Consider the following 22,877-nt stretch of genomic DNA (forward strand, 5'->3'; position numbering starts at 1 on the left):
GTCAAGTGCATGTAGCCCCACCCAATTCTGTGCAGGAACCCAAGAAAACCTCCATCAACAACACCAAATCCAAATGAATCAAGAACCATATCTCACAAGCGAGTTGCAAGCCCTTGAAAGGTCATTACAACACCCATTCCAAAGAAGAAATTTTCACTTAAGGACTATGCAAAGCTTCTCAAATAGTACGAAGAATAGACCTTCAATTACAAGTAAGTTTCATTACCTTAGGTTTGCAAGTATGTCATAATATTCAACCAAATGCTTGATACTTCTCTTAATAGCATTTAAATTTTAATGCAGACAATGGTGAGGAGTTCAAGAGCAAGTAAAGTTACAAAGGGAGATATGCTTCAACAAGCAAATGCATGGCCTTATCACCTCCCTCGCAAAAAGCACACTGCAATAAGAATAAAAAATATGGTGCTACTTTTCTGAAACCAACTCCTCTAAAAACCAATGGTCCAATTCTTACCGAACAAGTAATCAAACATTCTCATGAAAGTTGTCAAGTACAACCAAAATCACGCCCAAAGTTGTCATGGACCATGAGAACATTTGGGAAGAGGGGCGGACACACAAGAGGAAAAGGGGCCCTTCCACCATGCTCACAACCAAAGAAAAGGAGGCACTCTTGGAATGGATATTTTTCAAATGAAACTCATAATACGGAGTTTCAATTGTGAATGTCAAGCTGAAGGTGGTGGAAATTTGTCAAACCAGACATACACTTTTTAGCAACGACATTCCCCGCAAAAGCTGGTGGGATCAATTTCAAAGCGTCATCCACAGCTTGTGTTTAAAGTTTCAAAAGGTTTGGACCAATCAAGAGCTACAAGATTAAGGCTAGATATCGTGAAGACTCTTTATCACAATCTTCAAAAGCTATATTCAAAAAATAGCTATCCAATCACAAATATTTGGAATGCTGATGAGAACGGCTTTCAAGGCTCACAGGATAAGGGAATGAAGGTTCTAACAAAGAGAGGGACAAGATCAGTGTACGGCCTAACATGAAACTCAAGAGAGTGGATGATAGTTTTATGTTGTGTTAATATAGTTGAATCCACAATCTCTTCCTATTACATATTTAAAGGTAGCCAAATCAACAACAACTACATTGAAGATTGTGAAGAAGGGGCAGCCATGGCAATGCATTCAAGAAGTTTGTCACGCAAGATATGGGTTTTCAACATCAACATCTTCTAATTGTAGATGGACATGGTAGTCATGTATCTCTCGAGGTTGTGGCCAAAGCTCATGAAAATGGCATAGATATTGCTACATTACCTGCACATACCTCACACAAGCTGCAACCCTTGGATGTTTCACTATTCAAGTCTTTGAAGGCCAACTTTTGCAAGGAGTGGACAATATGGCAGCAAAGAACAGCCTCTGCTCAAGCAAGCAAGAAAGAGCTCGCAGCTATTGTATCAAAAGCCTTACAATCATCTGTAACAAAGGAAAATATCCATGCTGGCTTATGAGCCACAGGGATATGGCCACTTAATTCAACATCCGTAAGGTTCGGCAATATGCCATCATGCAACTATATAAACTTAGTAGAAGAAACACCCAATCACATAGAAGACAACCTCTCTCAAGTCCCTGCCACTCCATTAATGGAAGCAATAGAGGATGAAGCAGCCTTCACTTTAAAGTTTATGGCAAATTAGATGGAAGATGAAATTTTCAATAGCAACATCGTACCAAATTCACCTTAGCAAAGCCCATTGCCACAATCTATGAGCTACATGGACTATTACAAGAAGGTAGGTATCAACAAGATGATCAACTACAAGATGGGCATAACAATGGAGAATATATGATCAATAGATCATCACACGGATTGTGTGTGCAACAGCAACGACCCGATCACAATGAGGTGAACAATGTAGAAATTGTTAATATCCCGCACACATTGCATAATTCTGAGCAGGCCGGATTATTGATATACTACGAGTGCCAATCGCAAAAGCTTCTATTAGAAAAGTGCCTCGAGAGGCATTTGTGGATTACACCAATAACTTAATATTGACCACCTCACAATACATAGAAATTATGAAGGCCAAGAACCAAAAGAAAGAGGAGATTGCAATGGAAAAGGAGCACAAAAAGGTAGAGAAGGAGAAAAAGAGAGCTCAGATGTTGGCAAAAAAAGAAGCACGGGTGCAACGAAGGCAAGATGAAGCTCAAGCAAGAGGCTCAAGAAAAGATTGGGAAGCTCAACAACTATGCTTTGAAAGACAAATGCAGGCAATACTTTGGAAGCAAGGCTCACTTGAAGGATTATATTTAAAGCCTTTACATATAGATGTACTCTATCATGCATTTGCACGCAAACAACGCATGGAGAAACTGCACAAATCTCATAGGCAAGCCACACGAGCAATATATGTGTAATACTTTTGTTACCAATAAAACCTTACCTTTATGTCTCAATACTACGTATTGTAGTACCTTTATTAACCTCGAACCTTTAAGGTCATACATTAGATTGCCGTTTAGTTGCAACCATTTTGGTACCAGCCGATAGTATTGTAATGTAAAATCACGTACACAAGAATACCTACCTTAACTTTCAATATTTTTGCTTCATCTTTCACACTGCCAGCTAACATTAAGTTAGAGATCTAGTATATCCCTTTCTATACCAACCAGCATGAAGTTGTAGATCTGATACATCCATTTTGTACCAACCACCATTAAGTTGCAAATATAATACATCCCATTTTGTAACTTAGGGCTTCTCTATTCTACTTTATGTTACCTTTTAAACATATTTAAACCAACAATCACAAAAGCTGTTCTTTTGGACAAAAAATCCAAGTCAAAGGTTCTTCTAATAGTTTTGAGATACGATCCCATCACAAAATTCAAGTGCACAATTGAGGACCAATATGTAAGTCAATTTCTTTATGCGAGCAACATCATAGCTATGAGGAAAAACCTTTTATGCGTGCTTTATTGTTTTATAAAATTTGAAGTACAATTAGAGTCTTAACAAATGCTGAGTGAGATTTAGTAAATCTCACCATGTTCAAAAGCCATCATCAACACTTTTAGCATTTTGCCATACCATTGGACAACTTGTGACACACTTGCAAATCCAATGATAGTGAAAAGAAGAGGCAAGATAGGAAAATGAAAATAGTTGTTACATTTCTTAACATTTTTTTGCTCTAGTTTCTCTATTATCTCATTCCATCTAGGGCCATGGCATGCATGGGAAATTCATGTATACATGCCCTACAAAAATGTGCCATGCATATACTATGATCTTCCCACATGCATCAACCAACTTCTTCAAACAACTCATAATGTTACAATAATAACCTGAAGATGTGACACATATCCGAGCACTGGGCATAAAACAAAGTATGTGGGAGAGTAGAAAATACCTTTTTCTTTTGATGTATGTGGGAGAACATAAATCCATCTACAAAGTCCCCACTAGCCCTGACAAGCGACCCAAAAACTTGCACTCTTGTAGCATCAATTTCTGCAAATTGGGGAAGTTGAGTGCATCCTCCAATGGAGACCAGTATGCGACCTTCAAGAAGAGGGTTTCCACTGAGGGTGACCCATTGCGCGCACATAAGCCGGTCGATGTCGAACTTGATGACTCTAGAGGGGCTGTTGTAAGAGAGTTGTAGACTCCAGAGCTATGAGACGTAAGCATTTTTCCAAGCTGATGGGTATGACACCAAAGAGGTTAGAAACCATGAACTTGAGCTGTTGCAAGGTAGACGCAATCATTGTCCAATCCGAGGGCAAGGGGCCAAAGAGGAATGGGTTAGCAAGATCAATCCAGACCACATTGAAGCAATTCATAAAGGAACCAGGTATTGATCCCGTTAAAAGAGTTTCACACACTTTGAGTGAAAAAATGGAGGTTAGAGGGAATCCCAATGTCAGTGGGTAACTCCCCTGTCATTGGAAGACAAATCAAGGTACCCCAAGTGGGTGAAACTGATAATGTCAGTAGGAAAATCGCCAATGACTGAATTGTTGTTGAGGTCTATGTACTTGAGCAGAGTGCACCTTGCTAATGGGGGTATGCTCCCTGAGAAGTTGTTCAGCTCAGGTTGAAGAGAATTAGTGTCGCGCCAGCTCCCAAACCCGCGTCGGACTCATCCCATCCCCTCTAGCTATTGTAAGACCCTTGCATGTCTGCTACTTGAGGGGGAACTTTGCCCACCAACTACTTGGAAATTGGAATCCAAGAGAAGGCCCTGCACTTGTTGAAAGCTATTGGAATAGAGGATGCCCTGCAACAATGAGTAGAAAGGGGTGAAGTATAAAAAGGTAGCCGGGTCATCAGAGAAAACGGTAGCTTACGCTAGCAATGTGTGCAAGACCTCCTTCTAGTAGTTAGGGGCCTTCAAAAGAAACCTTTGAAGGGCCTTTCAAAATATATCAAGGTGCCCCATATCCTCGAGAGTGTCTCAACCACCCCACCACATCGACTTTACGATCTGCAAAATTCGATTGCCAAGTCTACCTAAAATTTGCAACCCTTTGTCATTGTGTCTAGACGATGGGGGACTAGAGTTGGATGACACACTCATGGTAGGGTAGCACCGTAGGTCCGTATAAGGCTATGGTCACACAAGGCTTAGTTATCCGTTATATATAACCATGCCAACTATGCCCAGATAGAGAATTACATGAATAACTAAGCCTCTTGCATGGTAACACAAGGCGTAGGGTGCATTCACACACAACAGAGGATGTGGGTTAAATTGACCTCAGCTCTTTTGTCACTACTGTTCTAACGAAGCCTTCACTTGTCCAACTTTGTCAAAAATGGCAGAGTTAGCCATGACAAGCTTTGTGTTGCAGCTACAGGATGTAGGTGTAGGTGCAACAGGCTTTTTTCCTGGCAAAAACGTCCAGCTCCAGCTGTGCGTGCGAATGTGGCCTTAGTTATTCATTCAACCTCCCAACTATGCCTTGAACTTCACAACTATGAGAACATCGGCATAGTTACAAAGGGTAGGCATAGTTATTCATTTAATGCTCTTCTTTGTGTGTGACGAAGAATGAGGTGTAGACATAAGTTCAAATAACTGATAACTAAGCCTCGCGTGACCATAGCCTAACCATTATGTGTGGAGCTCCTCTTTGTCCTGAGCAAGTCTAAAAATTGCCGAGCACCCTTACCCATCCTGGGGAAGGGAAATTTTCCAGAGTGCCCGTCCCATGGGAAGGTCTGTCTAGCATTTCGACTTTCAAAATGAAGGGCAACATTTTCCCTACCCTTTCAATCAAATCTTTACCAAAGACAAGTTTTTTCATGATTGCATTTTAACTAACCAAAAACATGTGTTTTTGAACAATTGTAACTTGTAAAGAAAACTCTCAGCCAACAACCCGGTCGACGAGAGACTCGAGATTCAAGATTTGTCACTTGAGTAGCCCGCTGCTTTTGCCAGAAACTTGTGAGCGATTGAACTTTCGAGTTCAAACTTCAAACTTCAGTCCTAGTGCTTTGTTGCCTATAATATGCCAAACGTGCTAAAAATTCCATATAATAATAAACATACCTTAACTTTTAACTTCTAAGATTCAAGATTTGTCACTTGAGTAGCCAGCTGTTGTTGCCAGAAACTTGTCAGCGATTGAACTTTTGAGTTCAAACTTCAAACTTCAGTCCTAGTGCTTTGTTGCCTCTATACTATGCCCAATGCGCTAAAAACTCCATATAATAAAAAACATACCTTAATTTTTAACTTTTAACTTCTAAGTTGCGTGGCAGTGCATCTTGAACAACCTTCAAAATCAGATTCCATACTTATTAGTGACTCCCAAAGTCTATAGAACATCCTTTACATACAACTGCAAGAGTCCCACCTTCAAAATTAGATTCCGTACTTATTAGTGACTCTCAAAGTCTATAAAACAACTCCAAAAGTCCCAATTCCAAGCATTGGCACGATTAATCTTTGCAGGGTACTTTTAGGCCTCTGTCACACACTAGATGCGTGTGCAATTGAGGTGGCAAAAGCACATTGGTCGGTTGTAGCATCCGCAAGAGTTGACCCCCCTCGCCCATCGTCGCCTATATGCGGTCATGCAAAATTGTCGTGGCGGGAAGGAAAATCATAGGTTTTGAGCCGTGGCCCCCTCGTTGAAGCCTCAATGCATTTACACAATACGCGATTGCTGCTTAGTGTCTCAACGTTCAAATAAAAGATACATTGCGGGGTCCGCCCCATTGTGTGACAACACATGCACCCAACCATGCTCTTTTTGGGCATGTCCGGTGAATGTGTCTGACACGGGCCTTAGAGGTTGCCCTTCCCTAGGAGGGCTTGCAAAAATAAGCCCTTCCTTTGGGCACGACCACTCGAACAACATGTCCTTCCTTAGGAAAGGCTACTATAAATTTGCCCAGTGTGAGCAGGGCTAGTAAGGTAAAAGGACCAGAATAATGACGGGCCCCAACTGCAACGCACAAGAGCACCAATTATAAAACAGCGGAGTCCATAATCAGACAGCTGCAAGAGGGAGATGGTTGAGGTGCACGCCTCGCTACGCTCAGATCTTGAGTTGCAAGTGTGTTTTTATTGGCCCTTGCATGCGACAATACTCTATATGATGCCCAAAAAGGCATAGTTTCAAAACTATCCTGGTTAAGTTGTCGATCACTGCTCCCGTTCTCTCTCCTGCTACTTCCCGACAACCTCTCTCTCTCTACCCACTGCTGCCCGTCAACCTCTGTGGATCCGTACCTGCCATGGTCATAACTGATCGAGGCTTACGAAAAACTAAGCCTCGCGTGACCATGCCCTTAGCAAAGGAAGTTTTTGGCCCTGGTCCGAGTCCCGACTCCTGAGGCTCGCTGCCCATGAGTCTCTCTCGTGGACCCCAAGCCAATCAAATGCATCCACATGAAGTTTGGCTCTGTGTTGCCAAGGACACTTATTTAAACCTATAGAAAACGTGAAGAAGAAGTCTTTCTTCTTTCTGTTCTGTAATTAGCGATTGGAAGAGAGGCGCCCTGCTGGGCTCTTCCTGTGTGTGCGTGCAGCCTCTTCGATTCCTCGTAGGCCATCCCGCGATCGAAATCAATTGTCTGCACAACATGGCCCTGATATTCCAACTCTGAGCTCTGCTCACCATCACCAGGTACCCTCCCCTTTCACTCTGCATCGCTACTTCTTTGGTGCTCTCCAAAGATTATGTGCAATGGCTTCCCAAATGGCTTCCGCGGCCCTCAGGCCATCCTTTCTCGTCTCGTCCATGTTTCGTCTCTGCTCTGCTTACACTGGCGAGATCTGCATCACGGAAACATCGCATCAAGCTTGCCATTCGCAGATAGACGTTACATTGGACAGGAAACCTCACCATGCTCGCCCTCCTCCATTTCCAGATCCCAACAAAGGATTCACCTCTCGACCCTTTTGTTCATCGGGAGGCAGCAGATGCAAAGAGGCTTTCGTCAGAGCCTGGCATGATCTTCCCCCCACAGATCCTCAGCAGAGTGCCCCTAGGCCCGCAGATTTTGAGAAAAGGATTCCTACACTCCAGGATCTTCAAGCAAGAGGAAGATTAGGATTTTCGGATCTTGACGCACGCACCTTAGCCTCTCCCAATAGGATCAAGGAGGAAAAGGTCCTCCCGCACCAGCAGTCTTCAGTTCTGCACAGAAGCTCTGTGAAGTCCTCTTCGACATCCTCTTCAACTTCATTTCCTTCTGTATCTTCTCCTCTTTGGCAACGCCAGGGGAGCTCCATTAGGTTAGCTTTCTCTCCAATTCCAAGCTGTTCTCGCTTGCCCCTCTTCCAGGCCTTGAGATGGCTACCTTGCCATGAGTCCTTCAGAGTCTTCTCAGCTATAGCTGATCGGAAGAACCCTCCAGATTTGGGCAGTCCTTCTATACCACCATCTGTGAACTATGTAACATCTTCAGACAACAAAGGTTTGGATGTTGCATCAGCATCTGTGGTGAAAGAGGCTGAGAAAGAGGTGGCAGTTAATGCATTTCCATCTCGGTGGGAAAGCCTCAAACTCAGAAGTTCTGCTAATGGATACAATATCATCATGCCCACGTACATGCTATCTACAATGTTCAAATGGTTCATAGCGGAACTCCGTTTCATCCCATCAAAGTCTATGTTACCCACCTTTGAAGTTGGTGACAGAATCATCGCTGAAAAGGTAAACTTCTGATGAGCATCATGAGTTGTGTATGTACGCTGGCTGTTAATGCTAATAAGTTGCCTGATTGGGAGTCTTGTTGTTATTTCAGGTTTCTTACTTATTCAAAGAGCCCGAGATTAATGACATTGTCTTGTTTAAGGTTCCTGCAGCTCTGAAGGTGCGTAATATTTTGCACATTTATGCGAAAGGATTGGCTGTATGCATTCCTCTTTGGGTGACATTATGCTTATGGTTTTGCAGGAGGTTGGTTATAATCCAGGTTCAGTGTTTATCAAGAGAGTTGTTGCAAAGGCAGGAGATTATGTTGAGGTTTGTCCTCATTTGCATTCCAACTATTTACTTTTTTAACGTTTTAGGATGATCAATAGACCTTGAATTTTGTGATGTGGATCATGATCACCCCCTTGAGAGGCAGGTTGTGCCATATGGGAGTTGCCATTTGTCTGACCTGATTCATGTACATTTCTCATCAGACTGGAGGAAAAGCTTATGAATTTAAAATAGATGTGTATCCGCTACGGAGGAGGATGAATGTCACATGATTGTTAAGAAGTTAAACAAAAAAGCTGGGAAGATGATGCTTTTCCTGGTTTCAACTTGACTCTTCCCTTCTTCCAGATCCGAGACGGTGAATTGCTAGTAAATGGAGATGTACGAGTCGAGGATTTCATTGCAGAACCGTTGGCATATGAGATGAAAGTCGTGGTGAGTAATCTGGTTTTGAGAAATTTTGATTATTAATTGTTCTTATTTTGCAGGATTAATTTTTATTTCTATTTTTATTTGTGGCAGTATGTTCCAAAAGGATGTGTTTTTGTTTTGGGTGACAACCGCAATCACAGCAACGACTCTCATCAGTGGTAAGCCTGGTTTTTTTCCCCCTTTATTCATGGTTGAAATCTTGTAGCTGACATCTAGTTGCTTTGTCTGGAGCGCAGGGGTCCTTTGCCGGTGAAAAATATTTTAGGGAGGTCTGTTTATCGGTATTGGCCACCAGAGCGGTCAGGTAGCACAGTATGGAAAGAGTCGAACGCTACGTTGGAGATGCTATGTAGCTGATAGAGAATGGTCTGCTGTTTCTTCTATTGCTTGCCCTCAGATAAGCAGGTCCTGCTTTATATAAACACAATCCTGTGGAGCTTGAACATTTCATCTTGATATTGGCTTGAAATTCTTGTGTGCTTTCCATCCCTTCCACTGACCGGGCTTTCCAGTACAAAGCGAAGATTTTTCAGCATCATCACATGTACCAGAGTCGGGGGTTGAGCATATCCGGACGCATATCAAACCCTCTTCTGAGTCCCAAAGAAATCAACTTGTTCATATTTTCCTGTTTATTGAAAGTCGCATCCCTATGTGGAGATGCACTTCATGAGTGTGTGGCTTGATACAATCTGTAACATGATACTTAGAATAAAGATTTTAAAATTCTTATGTATACAAATGCGTGTGCTGTGTGAAGATAAAGTGAATCTGTTTAAGGATAATCCTACTTTGAACTGTCATGGAAAACTCCTTGGTGAATCTTAGCGATCTTTTTTATGACAAATGATCTGTTTTGGTTCGCATGAAGATCGTGTTTAATTTAATCTCTTTTCGGTAAGCATGATGTGATGCTTAGATGCATTCATCCTTGCTTATTATCAGCATCGCTGTGGTCATCTCTCTCATATAGCTTATATACAGGCCTTGCAGTCGGCAACTTCTTTTGTAGTGACAGATCCTTTTCTTTACTCCAAACTGCAGGCTTTCTGTGGTGTATCGACTAATTTCAAGTGTGAGAAAAAGAAAAAGTGAGGGTTTTAAGGTCTAGGAACAATCCCAAGAGACCTGTAAGATCTATCCAACTAGGCTTGAACTCCAGACCTACTGAAGATGGCTTTTGTGGTTCACAGAGCCAAACCTTTTATTTGGCGTAATTTGCTATTACTTTGCTATTGAAATAGTGTGCAGGAGAGCTCTGTGTCAGCTTTTGACATCGGTTTTAATTTGTGTGGATGGTACATTGGATGAAATCCTCCATGTTGCTTACACGTGAACTTTACCCTTGCAATTCACGATTTGGTGGCAACGCTCTGGAATGTTTCTTCAGCTGGTTTCACGTCGGTCAAAGTCAGGTGTTGGAGAGCAGCAAATGTGATCCTCTGTTCCAGTAATAGTTGTATGAAAAACTATACATTCCATCTTGATACAAGTATTGAGATTAGAACAAAAGAAGCACATTGACCAACGTATAGATGGTGGATTGTATCTCATAGAACCCATCGCCAAATGCACCCCACCATTTTTCAAGTGTGCTATTAAGCTATACACAAAACCTTGCAGTAGGGAGGGACTTTTTATTTTTTTTGCAAAACTCACAATTGTGAGTGAACTACATTGAGAGGTCCCAAAAATTACAAGGTCTTGTCATGCTCTTGTTGAGCCATGACATTAGCCAGGGACTATATTTACATTGGCTATCAAGGCAGCCACCCCCACCAACCCGCCGCCGCCTCCTCGATACACAAGGGTTGTCCTCTTGAGATCTTTTATTTACCGATGGCCAAGATTTTCTCCTGTCCTAGGCATTCCATCTGTTGACAACAAGGCACAAGTAGTCCTAGACCAATCCTCCAAGTGTTGCTTGCGCTTGAGCGTCCATATTAGCACTTTGCTTTCTTGAGTAATTTTTGCGAAGCTTGCCACCCAAGAACTTCCTTCAAACAGATGGCGGTTCCTTGTTTGCCATACATTATGTAAGAAGTATCTGACGATTTGAGTGTTGACGAGGAGGGTAGGACTTCCTGAATTCTTGCCTCCAAGGAATAGGTCAGTCTTGAAGAAACTAATTTTCCATGTTCTTTGGATCCACTTGCATATTTTCCGTGCAAGGCCTTTAATAGTTGGGCAGTTTATGAATAGGTGGGCCAGATCTTCTCTAGCCATCCTGCACCCCAAGCATCGATCTGACCCAATCCCTCTCTCTTGAATCTTCACCCTAGTCGGTAGAGCACCCCAAATTACCTTCCATAGAAAGACCTTCATGTGTTGCGGAACCTTTGGCTTTCATATGTCCTCCATTACTTGCTCCCACCTTCCCTCCGGCCATTGCTTTTTCCATAGCTTGTTTAGGGGGCTAGAACAATTCTTTTTATGCATCATTGTCTGATAAATGCATCTTTTTTCTAAGAGATTGCTTCCGGGTCATTTCCAGGCATTCCAGTCAAACACTGAATCACAGATTGGCATCACTAAATTGTCAAGCTCCTTCATCACTTTGTGGACAAGCAAGACCTCCAAGCTATTGAGTTGGTACTGGTACCCAGAAGGTCAATGGTTTTCCAACTCTTGTTGCCACTGTTCCAGAAGTGCCCAAGTCGCTTCACACCCTTATTATTCAGTTTCCTGGCTGTCTCAATCCAATAGGGAGTTTGTGGCGGATCTATAACTTTGGACAGCCAGAGGGAGCAATGCAAAATGGACTTCTTGAAGTATTTGACTTCTTCCCCCCACTTTAAGACTCCTGTTGCTCACTTGCATTTTCTTATCAATTCTCCTGAGCTACACCCCAATCTTAAGGTAGACCACTCCGGGGCTAACAATCTGTCATGAACCTCCACTCCTCTCCACTTTCCACCATCCGAGCCAAGTTTAGTTGCTTCTATCATATCACTGACCATGATAGCCCAAACTTGATTCTGTTTAGCCAAGGAAACAACAAACTTGGCGCAACAAGCTTTTGCATGGGCCACAGGGTTGAGAACTCCGAGGCCTCCTTGATTCATCGGTCGAGCAACTGATTCCCACCCGGCCCATTACCATGGCCTGGAGGATTTCATGTTGTTTTTCCATAAAAACCTTTGTACTGGTTTTAAGAACTCTTTCCAGTGACACTTAGCCATCTTGAGAAGCAGGCTAGTGAAGGCAATGTAAGGAATCATAAAGGCATTCATCATTTTTATCCAACTTGGGAATGGGAGAAGAGCATACTCCCACCTACTCATTTTTGTTTTGATTTTTTCAAGCACCCACTCAAATCTTTGCTTGTGAGTCACGTCCACCCCGAAGGGGGCTCCCAGATGTCTGAATATATTCCCTTTTGTGACAATCTCCCCCGACCAGACAGAAGGATCAATGAGTCATTTTTCGATAGGGAGATCACTCTTGACTTCTCTATATTACACTGGGACCCCGAAGCTTTTGAGAATATTTGTACAATCTCCAAAGCTTTTCTGATGACCTGGGGGCACGCCTTTAAGAAGAGGAGAGAAACGTCTGCAAAAAGTCTTGCTAGGAGTTGGCTATTTCCTGGCAAAGCAAGGCCTTGCAACTCCCCTCGTTCCGCACTAGCTTCGAGCGTCGTGATTAAAGGATATGATCCTATGGCGAAAAGTAGGGGGGCCAGAGGGCATCCCTGCTTAATAGACCTTTTGACCTCAAAAGAGCCCACAATTCTATTGTTGAATAGGAGCTCTGACTGGCTTCCAGCCCCCAATACGCGTACCAACCGACATAGGCGAGGCCCAAAGCCCAGAGCTTCCATGACGGCTTCTATATATGTCCATGTTATTCTGTCGTAAGCCTTGTCCAGGTCCGTCCAACTGCAACAGAATGCACTCCTAGGCTTTCTGACAATTGCGTATTCGATGCCCCATTGCTACCAAGATGTTATCGTAAATGGACCTTCCTTTTATAAACCCATGTTGATGGGGAGAGATGATCTTGGTTAGTAAGGGAGCTAGTCTGAGGGCTACTGCTTTAGCTATAATTTTGTAGACCATTGACATCATCGTTATCGGGCACCAATGTTTCAGTTGAGAACATCAGATCTGTTTTGGGATGGGTTTGATAAGCCCTCTCTTTACACTTTTTGTTAATAGCAAACTCACAATTGTGAGTGAATTATATTTATCATCTCAAAAAATTTGAAGGTCTTGCCATGCTCGTGTCGAGCCATGACATCATCCAGGGACCATAGTTACAACGACAAAATGGGCAGCCACCCTTAACGCACCGCCTCCCTATCCTTGATATACAAGGTCAAGTATCATGTTCTTCTGAGATCTTCTATTTACCCATGGCTTAGGTTTCCCCCCTTCCTAGGCATTACATCTGTTTCAACAAGGCACCAATAGTCCTAAACCAATCCTCCGACTTACCTCCAACGACCCTTTGACCATGGCTTTATTGGCCAATCTTGTGATTGGGGCCTTGAGATCATCCCAAAATTCTCTATAGAATTCCACCGTCATCCCATCCCAACTAGGGGACTTTTCCTTGCCAAGGGCTTGCAATGCTAGTGAACATTCGTCTTTGGAGAATGCCCGTTCCAAGCAATTAGCTTATGAGTGGGGAATTTCCTTCTTGACACTCTGCAGTAAGGTCCCTCTGTCTTCTTCCACTTCTTGGGATTGGATCTCTGGCCGTCCAATGATTTGACTAAGATAGCTCAACATCAGACCAGCCATCTCATCCTGGTTATGAATTGTTGTCCCTTTCTCATCATAGAGCGAGCGGACGTGGCCCCGGCTCTTCTTGATTTTTAAAGCCCTAAAAAAGCTACATTTGATTGGAGGCTTTAGGTTGAAGGAAAGTCTCCTTTGAGAGAACCCTTGTCTTTCTGATATCTTCTAATTGCTCATTAGCAAGGTTAGATTTGGCTTCGAGTCATCGTTTGTGCTCCTCCTCATTAGCATGCCCATTGGCTTTTATGGAGGTAAGCAGTTGGACCTCCGCTGTAAGATGCAGAAGGTGTACCTCCCTAGCTTTCTTGAACCGGGGGCCCGAGGTTTTGATTGCTTTCTGGATGCTCCAAGCAAAGAGGTCCCACACATTGTGTTTGTTGAGGTCGACATCTTTTTTGAGCTTACCCAGTGCTTTCTTGGTTAGATTCCTGAAAAGAGGGTCTTTGAATAGGTGTGCCCCTATTACTAACAATTTTTTCTCACCTCTTGGGGTGTCCTCCCCTTTATTCTTCTTAAAATGCATGTGCAGAGGAATGTGATCCGAAAGGTTTTTTGTTGGGACTACCTTTATCTCCATCAACGACGGTATGCAGTCAGCTTGGTGTGAGCAATAGCATCTGTCCAGCCTTGAGGTAGTGCAGGCATACTGGAGGCTTGTGTAGGTGAAACCAGGCATGCTATTCCATGGGCCGACTTCTCATAAGTCGATCATCGCCCACTTTTTGCACAAACTTTGCCATTTATACCTTTCCGAGCCAGCCAACATACTGGAGGATCTTGTTCTATCCCTGCTCTTTTCTACCATATTGAAGTCGTCAACCAACAACCACTCACCTTCAATAGGAGTATCTCTAAGATGCATCCACAGTTTAGCTCTTTCTTTTGCATTGCAAGGGCCATACACATTCACAACAGTGAAGGGATGCCATTCCCATCTGATTCTGATCCCCAAGATTCTGCCGGATGGGTGGTTAAGAACCAACTTCAGCTCCAATTCTCTGTCCGCAATGCTGAGGACGCCATTGAAACCGTTACTTCCTTCTCCATAGAATACCAGTTTCTTTCCTAGCACATGTTTTCGCTTGCTATGGGCATCTAAGTGGTGTTCTTGGATGGCCCAGCAGTTGACTGTCTTCTCCTTTTTTACTTCCTCCCAGAAAAGGGTACTCTTCTTACGGGTTTTCAACCCCTTTACGTTCCAAGATTGGATAGTGAGAGACTCCATCATTAATGCGTGGTTCATTGGGATAGAGGAACAAATCTTCAGCATCCGAATCATCCCCCCCCCGCTCTCCTCGGTCATAGGAGAATCCGGGGGTTCCAAGTCAGGGGATTTCTTTTCTTGCAGTGCTGCAAATGGATTGTGTAGTGGGATAGTGAACCTCCCTCCTTTCGAAGGGGTGGAGGATGAATTAGATCCTTTCACCTCAAGTGTTCTCACGACTTGAAGCACTTTGGAGTCTCTTGCCACTGCCTTCACTCTTCTGGTTCTTTTCAGCCCAGGGACTTGGACAACCGTCACCGTTGTCACTATCATAAATTTGGAGGTAGCAGCAGGAGTACTGATCCTATTATTATTGCCTGTACCTTCAGAAGTTCATTGTATGGGAATCAATTCCTCCACAATCTTGTCCTGCATCTTAATATCCATTTTGTCACATACCATACCTCCTATATCCTTCTCTGCATTTACCCCTTCTTTACTGCCTCCTTGCTTCTCCAGCCCTTTCATCGGGGAGTCCATTTTACTGGGGGCCTGTGCTACCGGAGCTACAATATCATTAGAATTCAAGGGGTAGTCCTTGGCAAAGTGTCCAAAGTTGTTGCATTCAAAACATGCCCCAAAGTATGTTCCAAAGTTTAGCGGAATAGTAACTAGCCCTGCTTCGACATTGATAACCATGCTCTTAGGTGGCGTTTTAGACACATCCCAGCCTATACAAACCATGTTTGAAGTTTTGGCAAACCATCTCTTGCTAGGTATAAATAAGGGAGTGCCCAATTGACTAGCAAGCATCCTGAGATTTTCCCACAGCCAGCTAGGAAGACCCACAAGCTCAACCCAGACCGGATGAAACCCTTGTAAAGATTCAACTAAGTCGAACACTGGCTCCCAAGGCACCACACAAACCGTAGTCCTATTAAAGACTAGGGGCCCTTTGTCAAGGATCTTTTCCACATCGAAGGCCTCTTTGAATCTCACTGAACAGAATCCTTTAGCTAGGTAAAAAGTACTTTCAACTGCTCCTCCATGGCCAAGAATCTGAGGGACTTGAAGCCATTGAATCATCTCAAAGCCGTTCGGGATTCTTCCACTGAACCCAAATACAGGCGTTAGCTTAGCTTGCCTAGCTAAGTGTTTTTTGATAATTACTGGTGGTATCGCTACAAAAATAGCCTCGACAACCTCCCCCTGCTGGGGCAAAGACATTTTTATAGCGAAAAAGACCCGATCTGCCAACCCATCTTCTAGCAGCCCACTGTAATCTGTTTGGGAGCTAGTTCTTTTGTTGTTGTTAGGGACGGATTCAATAATTTTGTTGACTTACTTAAGCTCTTGCTGAGTCTAGCTCTTGTATTCTGCAATTTTTCAATATCTCCTTCACTCGGCAACCCTTCTGCTGAGCCTTTTCCACAATCCTTAGAGTTAGGCCCCTTGAGTATGCTAGAAAACAAGATGCCTGGCCTGCGAATTGCAGATGCACTTGACGCCTTATTTACGTTCGTACAGATGGGACCCTGAGGAGCCCCGTCTTTGAGGGTTTTAACCATGAATTTGAACCCTTGAGCTGAGCCCATTTTCTCTCTTGGTTCCTCAGAAGGCGCTTTTCCAATTGGTACAATTTTGTCCTCTTTCATGGTTGAAGCCTTCGGCGAATTGGGGCTCGACATTTCCGCATCATGTAACGGTTTCAAAACCGAGCCGTTGCCTTCATCCATCGGCACTACTAACTCTATTTTGGATAATTTACCCTCCACTAAACTCCCCTTCCAAAAGGGAGATCTTAATAAAGGATAATATTCGCTAACACTCCCCACTAGGTGGTGGTGAAGAGCCTAGTGGGACAAGTAGAGGCTCAACTAAGCTATATGCACCTTCGATTATTAAGTAGGCTCAAAATGCACTTACTAAAGCTAATAATTGCGATGGCATCATTCACAAAAGCATTATTAACGCCTGAGACAATAATCACAACTTCAACCTACGAGAGGGGCAGCCGATGGAGCTCTGCGAATGCCGTCAATGGCGTATGCAGGCGGGCACGAGGGGAGGCGGGGACGCTCAAGGCATTGGGGAAGCACCCCTGGCGGAGTCTTACAGTACTGCTGATTGCGAGCTTTTGGATGACGACCGCGAGTTCCCTACCACCTAGAGCCACAGTACAAGGCCGACACAGCAGCCATGCACCCCTTCGCTAACGCGCTTTCCTCGCGCAACCCTGCTACCCCTTCGCCATCGCGCAGATCTCACCAGAGCTCACCACCGCGCAGATCTGTTCTCCATTCTCTAGGACATTCTTAATCTTGAAAACCATTTGCTCCTACAATTTAAGGATTCTCTTGATCATCAACTTCAAGAAAGAAAGGAGAAGGTAAAGAACTTTTAATCATTGCTAAATACAGTCAAAAGAAAGAGGACAGCTTGGGCCTACTAAACAAAGATAGAGGAAGTTGAAGAATATAGAGAGTCTCAAGCGAGGAGGTGTAGGCTGCAACATAAGAATCAAAGGAGTGAGGTAAAATTGTTTTTAATCAAATTGACATCTGTCTTGCAAATTGGAATCTTTGGATGCTATAGTCTTTCTTTGTGTTTACCTCAGGTCCCTAGTTTAGACTACTCACAAGGAAACATGAGAAGTGTATCACAATCATTTTGTGAAATGATTCTATATGTTGTTGTTGTCAATCTATTGAATGAAAGAAGATTTAGGGTTGCTAGGAGGAAATGCATCAATGGATTTTTGCAAAGTTCTACTTTGGATAAAGTTGGAATGAGTAAGACATGTTATCAAAAGCTATTCAAGCTCATCAATAAAACATAAAGCAGTCGAGAGTGAAGAGGTCCTTGCTTCCAAAGCCATTAATTGTTCAACAGGCCAGACTCAGAATTAATTCTAAGGTCATGGAGATGCTTGGAGATCCTTTCCACATCAATGACATATATCTTGGCAAGAAAAAAGACCTCAAGTTTAACTCTTTCAACAATTTGTTCTTTGATTTGATAAGTTTGTGGAGGGCAATGATAAAATTCTATGATCTTCAATATACTTAAATTAATGGTCAAGTCATTTTTTGTCATCAAATTAGATGAAAGTGAAATTGTGAATGGTAGAAAGTTTGAGAGAGTATCAATAACCCTCATGAATAGAGCTCTTTGTATCATAGAGGGAAAAAAAAATCCTCAAAATTTTAGTGGCAGTCAGAGAAGAACATTTGGTGGTTGGGTGCTTTTGAGCTTGATAGTGAAGATTTTAATGTGTTGAATTGGGTATTCTACCACACTAGTATCCCTACAATAATAAAATCTCAACATGCTGAGGAGGAGCTAGATGTTCAGGGCTTTGGTAGGTACAATGTGGAATGACATATGGGAGGAGACCTAAAGACACTAAAATGTATGTATAATGTGTCAAGGGGTGGGCGTGAATGCCAAAAGCCCCTATATCTACTCCATGGATACAATAAAGAAGTTGAATCCCGCTAATTGGAACAAAGCTCCATATAGGCACTCTAATGATCCAAACTTTCAAACTGTTTTAGATATTTCCCTTTCAAATGTCCAACTCTGCACATTGCATGCACTTTGTAGAATCATTGAGAAGCTTGTGCACCTCTGCATAGGGTTTGCATGGAAACTACAAGATTTATTAGCCAAAGAAACTGCCATAAAAAGTATTGCGAGGGAAATGTTGTGATTCGGTCAGACCTTAAGAGATCATTTGGTGAAAATAATGTTTCTAGGAAAGCTTCTATTGGTGGGATGAAGGCCACATTATTCTTAGGATTCAATGCAACTCTCGGTAGGGGTTCATCTAAAGTCCAATACAACCAATGAAACGCTCTACAGAGTGCTATGAAGAACCATGGAGTCGATGGCATAGCAAGAAATGAGAAGACAGAAGTGTGGGAAGCCTTGAATGCAATCTTTTCTTACTATGGTAAAAGTCATTGGGGAAAGAATGACCTCTTCAACTTTAAGAAAGAGTTGAACAGATTCAAGAAAGCTATGACAAGTGCTTGGAGTTCAAAGCACTTCACACACTACATGGTAATAATTATGAATTTTGATTTTACTAATTTGCTTCAGTACTTGCATAAGTTGCTAAAGTTTTTTTTTTGTTTTTGGTGTAGCATATTATCTACAATCACACTTCTTGGTTTGTAAAGAAATATGGAAGCTTGTCAAGTTGGTCTACTCAAGGTATGGAGAAGTCTCACTGTCAGTCAAGAACCAGGTTTTTCAAACACACTAAACATGGTGGAGGAACTCAAAAAGAAAATAGCTCGCTTGGAGCGTTTTCAGTGGTTTTACAGACAAGTGTGGCACTACACAAGAGACTAAAAATTGATTGGACAGTTCTGATTTTGCTACATATATACATAAGAGTATACAAAAGAGGAAGGATGAATACAGTAGGTCATCTATAAGTGAAAGGTTTTTACAATGGATTTCCACTAGAGAGCGGCAAGAAAGCATGAGGTTTTTAATTTTTCCCCCTCCACTTCAGCTACTCCCGATTGTTGTAACCTTGCAACTGCTTGCCTATGTCATCGGAGGAGACAAGGACATAACTGTCCATAGTGTCAAAGTATGAACCTCTTGAGCCCATAAATCCTTGAGCAAGTCCAAAAAATCTAATGGCTTCTTGCTTTTGAATAAGTATGATTTTGTCCACTCCAAGTCGTATTGGATGTGAACCTACCACCCTTGACAGAGCCAATAGTGCAGGTATGGAGAGATTGTGGATGATCAGGAAAGCTTCCTATGGTAGATTGATATTATCTCCTTGTTGAGCTTCCTAATGTAATGGCCCAAACTCTGATCCCTCTTCCTGGAGCCCTTCCCTCTTCTTAGAAACTTGTCAGAATCTACAATATCAATCTGTGAAGAAATGTCATAAAAACTAATATCTAATACTCTCAAATGATTTTCTCATGTTAAATTGATCATTTAATATAGGGAAGTACCAGGGGAGTAAAAGCTAGAATATTGGTAAAGCTGCCAAACCGATCTATTTCAAGGATCCAAAGGAGGAAAAATAGGGATCCAAAGGGGACAGTCTGCAAAAGAGCAATGTGCTTCAATGAGGCTTAAAAGACCTAAGGTTCAGCTCCATTAAGACTTCCATAGGCTAAGGTTCAGCTCCATTAAGACTTCCATAGGCTAAGGTTCTTAATTTTTTATTCAATTGTCCAAAGACCAATGTCATGGGAAGACTAAAAAGTCTTCCCACATCCCTAGGAAGGAGGGTGCGAACCCAGATTGTAGGGATGAGAGAGAAACACACACACACACACACACACACACACACACACACACACACACACACACACACACACACACACACACACACACAAAGGCTTCCCCTTTTTACACAAAGGGAATACTGGACACATGTCAAGCTCCTAGGCCAGCTGCCCCCAACCTCCCCTCAAATCCTATTGGATGGCCATAGAGGTGGACCAATGAAAATTCGGCTAGAGTAAATTTAGTCTAATCAATTTAAAATGCTTGATAAAATAACCAATAGAAATTAAGCTCCCTAGAAGACTATTGGACAGTCTACCAAGGGGTGCAATGAGCATTTAGCAGCCCAATGGCTTGCCTGATTCCTATTGGCCATAAGACTAAGAGGTCCAATGAGAGTTTAATTGAATTATTTAAATACCTAAATCTCTCACAAAAGGGGAAAGGGGGACACATGTCACACGGCTAGCAATTATGCTTCTAATTTATAATTGGCTAAGCTTTACAGGGGCCAATGGGATGCTAGCATGAGCAATTAGCAAGAGGGGTCGATAGAGATGAGAGAGAAGGTTGCTTTTTACTCTAACTCATTGCTACACACACACCACACAACTCATGTGTGCAAGAAGAACTCCATCTCCTTCTGCAAGCATTGAGAAGTAGAGGCCTACACCAACAACTCTTAGCTATGGAATGCAAATCCAACCAAGAGCCAACCTTCAATGGCATGCTTCTCTCCTCCACCATGCTAATTACTAAGCTAAGCTATGCTATTAGAGTGATTATGTAAGGAGAATACTTATGTCTCGTAAGATACCTCTTCTTCCTCTCAATCTATCCTCATTCCCTGCTAGCTCTCACCATTTTTGAAGGTGTTTGAGGTCTTGGGACTGAGGCTAGGGACACTAGGTGTGTTTTTCAAGCATAATTTGGTGTATTAAGCTTCCATCTTCATTACACCAACTAGTTTTATCAAGGAACACAAAGATCGTGTTGTACAAAAGTCTCCTTTGATGGGAGAAGCTATAATACAAAGCCTTTATGGAGGGGGGATCGGCTCCATGTAAATCCGGTCCTCAACTGTTGTCAATTGTTCTATTTCTCTCTCTTTTCAAGTATTGTCAATGCCAAATTAGCTAGGTGTAAATTGCTATGTTGCTTTCTCAATTAAGTACTCTCTCTATGTTCATTAGGAACTTGTTCTTAATGAAATGCTCACTATGTTATCAATTTCCGCTACACACAAGTTGCTAGTGCATTAAATGTTACAACCCCCCCCCCCCCCCCCTTCCCCCCCACAAAAAAAAAAAATCAATTAAAAGAAATGAAGTTTCACTAGCCTAAATAATGTGCTTGTAAAAATTCAATTTTACCTTAGGGTTTTCATCATCTTCAAAAAGGTTCTCTTTTCATAGGTCAATGGAAAAGCTTGGTTTATTCTCTTTGCTCTCTTGGAACTTCTTTACCCATGTGTTCAATCTTCAATCTTTTCTGAATTTGTTGGAACTCCTCCTCTGTGGCAAGCCCTTGCTCTTCATACATTTAAATTTTTTTAGTACATGCTCTCCAATATGAGACTGATCAATAAACTTTTTCAGATTTTGTATTAAGCAATGACAATGGGCATGGTGTAGTGCAGTCCACAAAGCCTTTATCATGCTCTATCCACTCTATTAAACTCTCTTAGATCAAAGAGATTTTGTATATCATGTAGCATCAAACACTCCTTATCTTGTAGGTGAGCATGATTGTTGTGCACACCAAGGAATCAAGCTCTTCTTCTGGAATATAGATGGACTCCTCCACCTTAGTGATGTTCTTTGCCTTGAACTTTGCAACATCCAGGATCTCTTTGCTTTAAAGCCTCACTATTTCCTCTCTGAAATCTTCAAGCATTTCCTCCACATCTTAACATTCAGAGTTGATGTGATTTGTAGAGAATTGTAATCTATTGGAACAAGAGTTAAAAAGAGAAAAAATGAAATGTCTTCAATCACAAGCTTACAACCATGCTTTCCATGCCATTCACATGGGTTATGACCTACTTCAATCATCCTAGAGTAATGCCAACTTCTTGAAACCTGTGCTTGGTGTTAAATTGCTTGCTTTGAAAATATCATTAAAGTGTACGAAGTTTCCAACCTTGTGCTCCTTGGTAAGGTCATCAAAAGCCTTCTGATAGTCAAGAATTCTAGTAATGAAGCGTTCCAAAATACTCTCCAAATCAAAGGGAACATTAAATATTTTGTTGACATAGGAAAAATTGCTTCACTTGGTATAGAAGGTCCATCAACCTGTCATCATTTATCTCCTCAACCTCTTCAATGTCCACACCCTCCAAGCTCTTCATAGTCACCTTTTTTGCACAACGAAGAAAATAAACCTTAAAATATCTTTTTACTTGTTTAAGAAATTTTTATACTTGTTTAAAAATTTCTACAGCAAAATGTGTTGTGTTGATTCTCTAAAAAGATTGGTCTTATGTCGTCCCTATGCAAAAATAAAGCAAACAGATGCATGTCCGGTACTCTATTTTTGCATAGGGACAACATATGAGAAATGTTGTACAATAAGGAGGCTATGTTGTTGCTATGCAAAAATAGAGCACTTGGACATGCATTCGGGTGCTCTTTTTTTTCATAGCAACGATATATAGTTAAAGTTTCATAATGAGGATCTTGTATCGTTGTGATGCAAAAATAGAGCACTTGGACATGCGTTCGGGTGCTCTATTTTTTCATAGCGACAACATATACTTAAAGTTTTATAATGAGGAGCTTGTGTCGTTGCTA

The 22,877-nt window shown here is 42.2% G+C and overlaps 1 protein-coding gene and 1 pseudogene across 2 annotated transcripts; one reads left to right on the forward strand and one right to left on the reverse strand.

Annotated features, from left to right (window-relative positions):
- Positions 1-3,627: 3,627 nt before the first annotated feature.
- Positions 3,628-6,744, reverse strand: LOC147420764 (brassinosteroid LRR receptor kinase BRL1-like; annotated as a pseudogene).
- Positions 6,745-6,965: 221 nt separating this feature from the next.
- LOC147420765 (putative thylakoidal processing peptidase 2, chloroplastic) lies at positions 6,966-9,613 on the forward strand. 2 transcript variants are annotated; one of them, XM_086504729.1, is made up of 6 exons: positions 6,968-8,166; positions 8,258-8,326; positions 8,410-8,478; positions 8,788-8,874; positions 8,962-9,029; positions 9,108-9,613. In XM_086504729.1, the coding sequence occupies exons 1-6, from the start codon at positions 7,195-7,197 to the stop codon at positions 9,226-9,228; spliced, it is 1,386 nt and encodes a 461-aa protein (XP_086360855.1). In that variant the 5' UTR covers positions 6,968-7,194; the 3' UTR covers positions 9,229-9,613. The 2 variants fall into 2 exon arrangements, with proteins under 2 accessions (XP_086360856.1, XP_086360855.1); XM_086504730.1 differs by lacking the exons at positions 8,788-8,874; positions 8,962-9,029; positions 9,108-9,613 and adding an exon at positions 8,643-8,752 and having other exon boundaries at positions 6,966-8,166.
- The last annotated feature ends 13,264 nt before the right edge of the window (positions 9,614-22,877 follow it).

The sequence above is a fragment of the Adiantum capillus-veneris genome, chromosome 28 (genome assembly GCF_014529385.1).
Source record: "Adiantum capillus-veneris isolate H3 chromosome 28, ASM1452938v2, whole genome shotgun sequence".
NCBI lineage: Eukaryota > Viridiplantae > Streptophyta > Polypodiopsida > Polypodiales > Pteridaceae > Adiantum > Adiantum capillus-veneris.

What these genes read in the sequence shown, in the direction of transcription:
- LOC147420765 (XM_086504729.1), top strand. Translation starts at nt 7,195, where the DNA reads ATGGCTTCCCAAATGGCTTCCGCGGCCCTCAGGCCATCCTTTCTCGTC. An exon ending in AGGTTCCTGCAGCTCTGAAG is followed by an intron (nt 8,327 to 8,409) that starts GTGCGTAATATT and finishes ATGGTTTTGCAG; the next exon opens with GAGGTTGGTTATAATCCAGG. An exon ending in AGGCAGGAGATTATGTTGAG is followed by an intron (nt 8,479 to 8,787) that starts GTTTGTCCTCAT and finishes CCCTTCTTCCAG; the next exon opens with ATCCGAGACGGTGAATTGCT.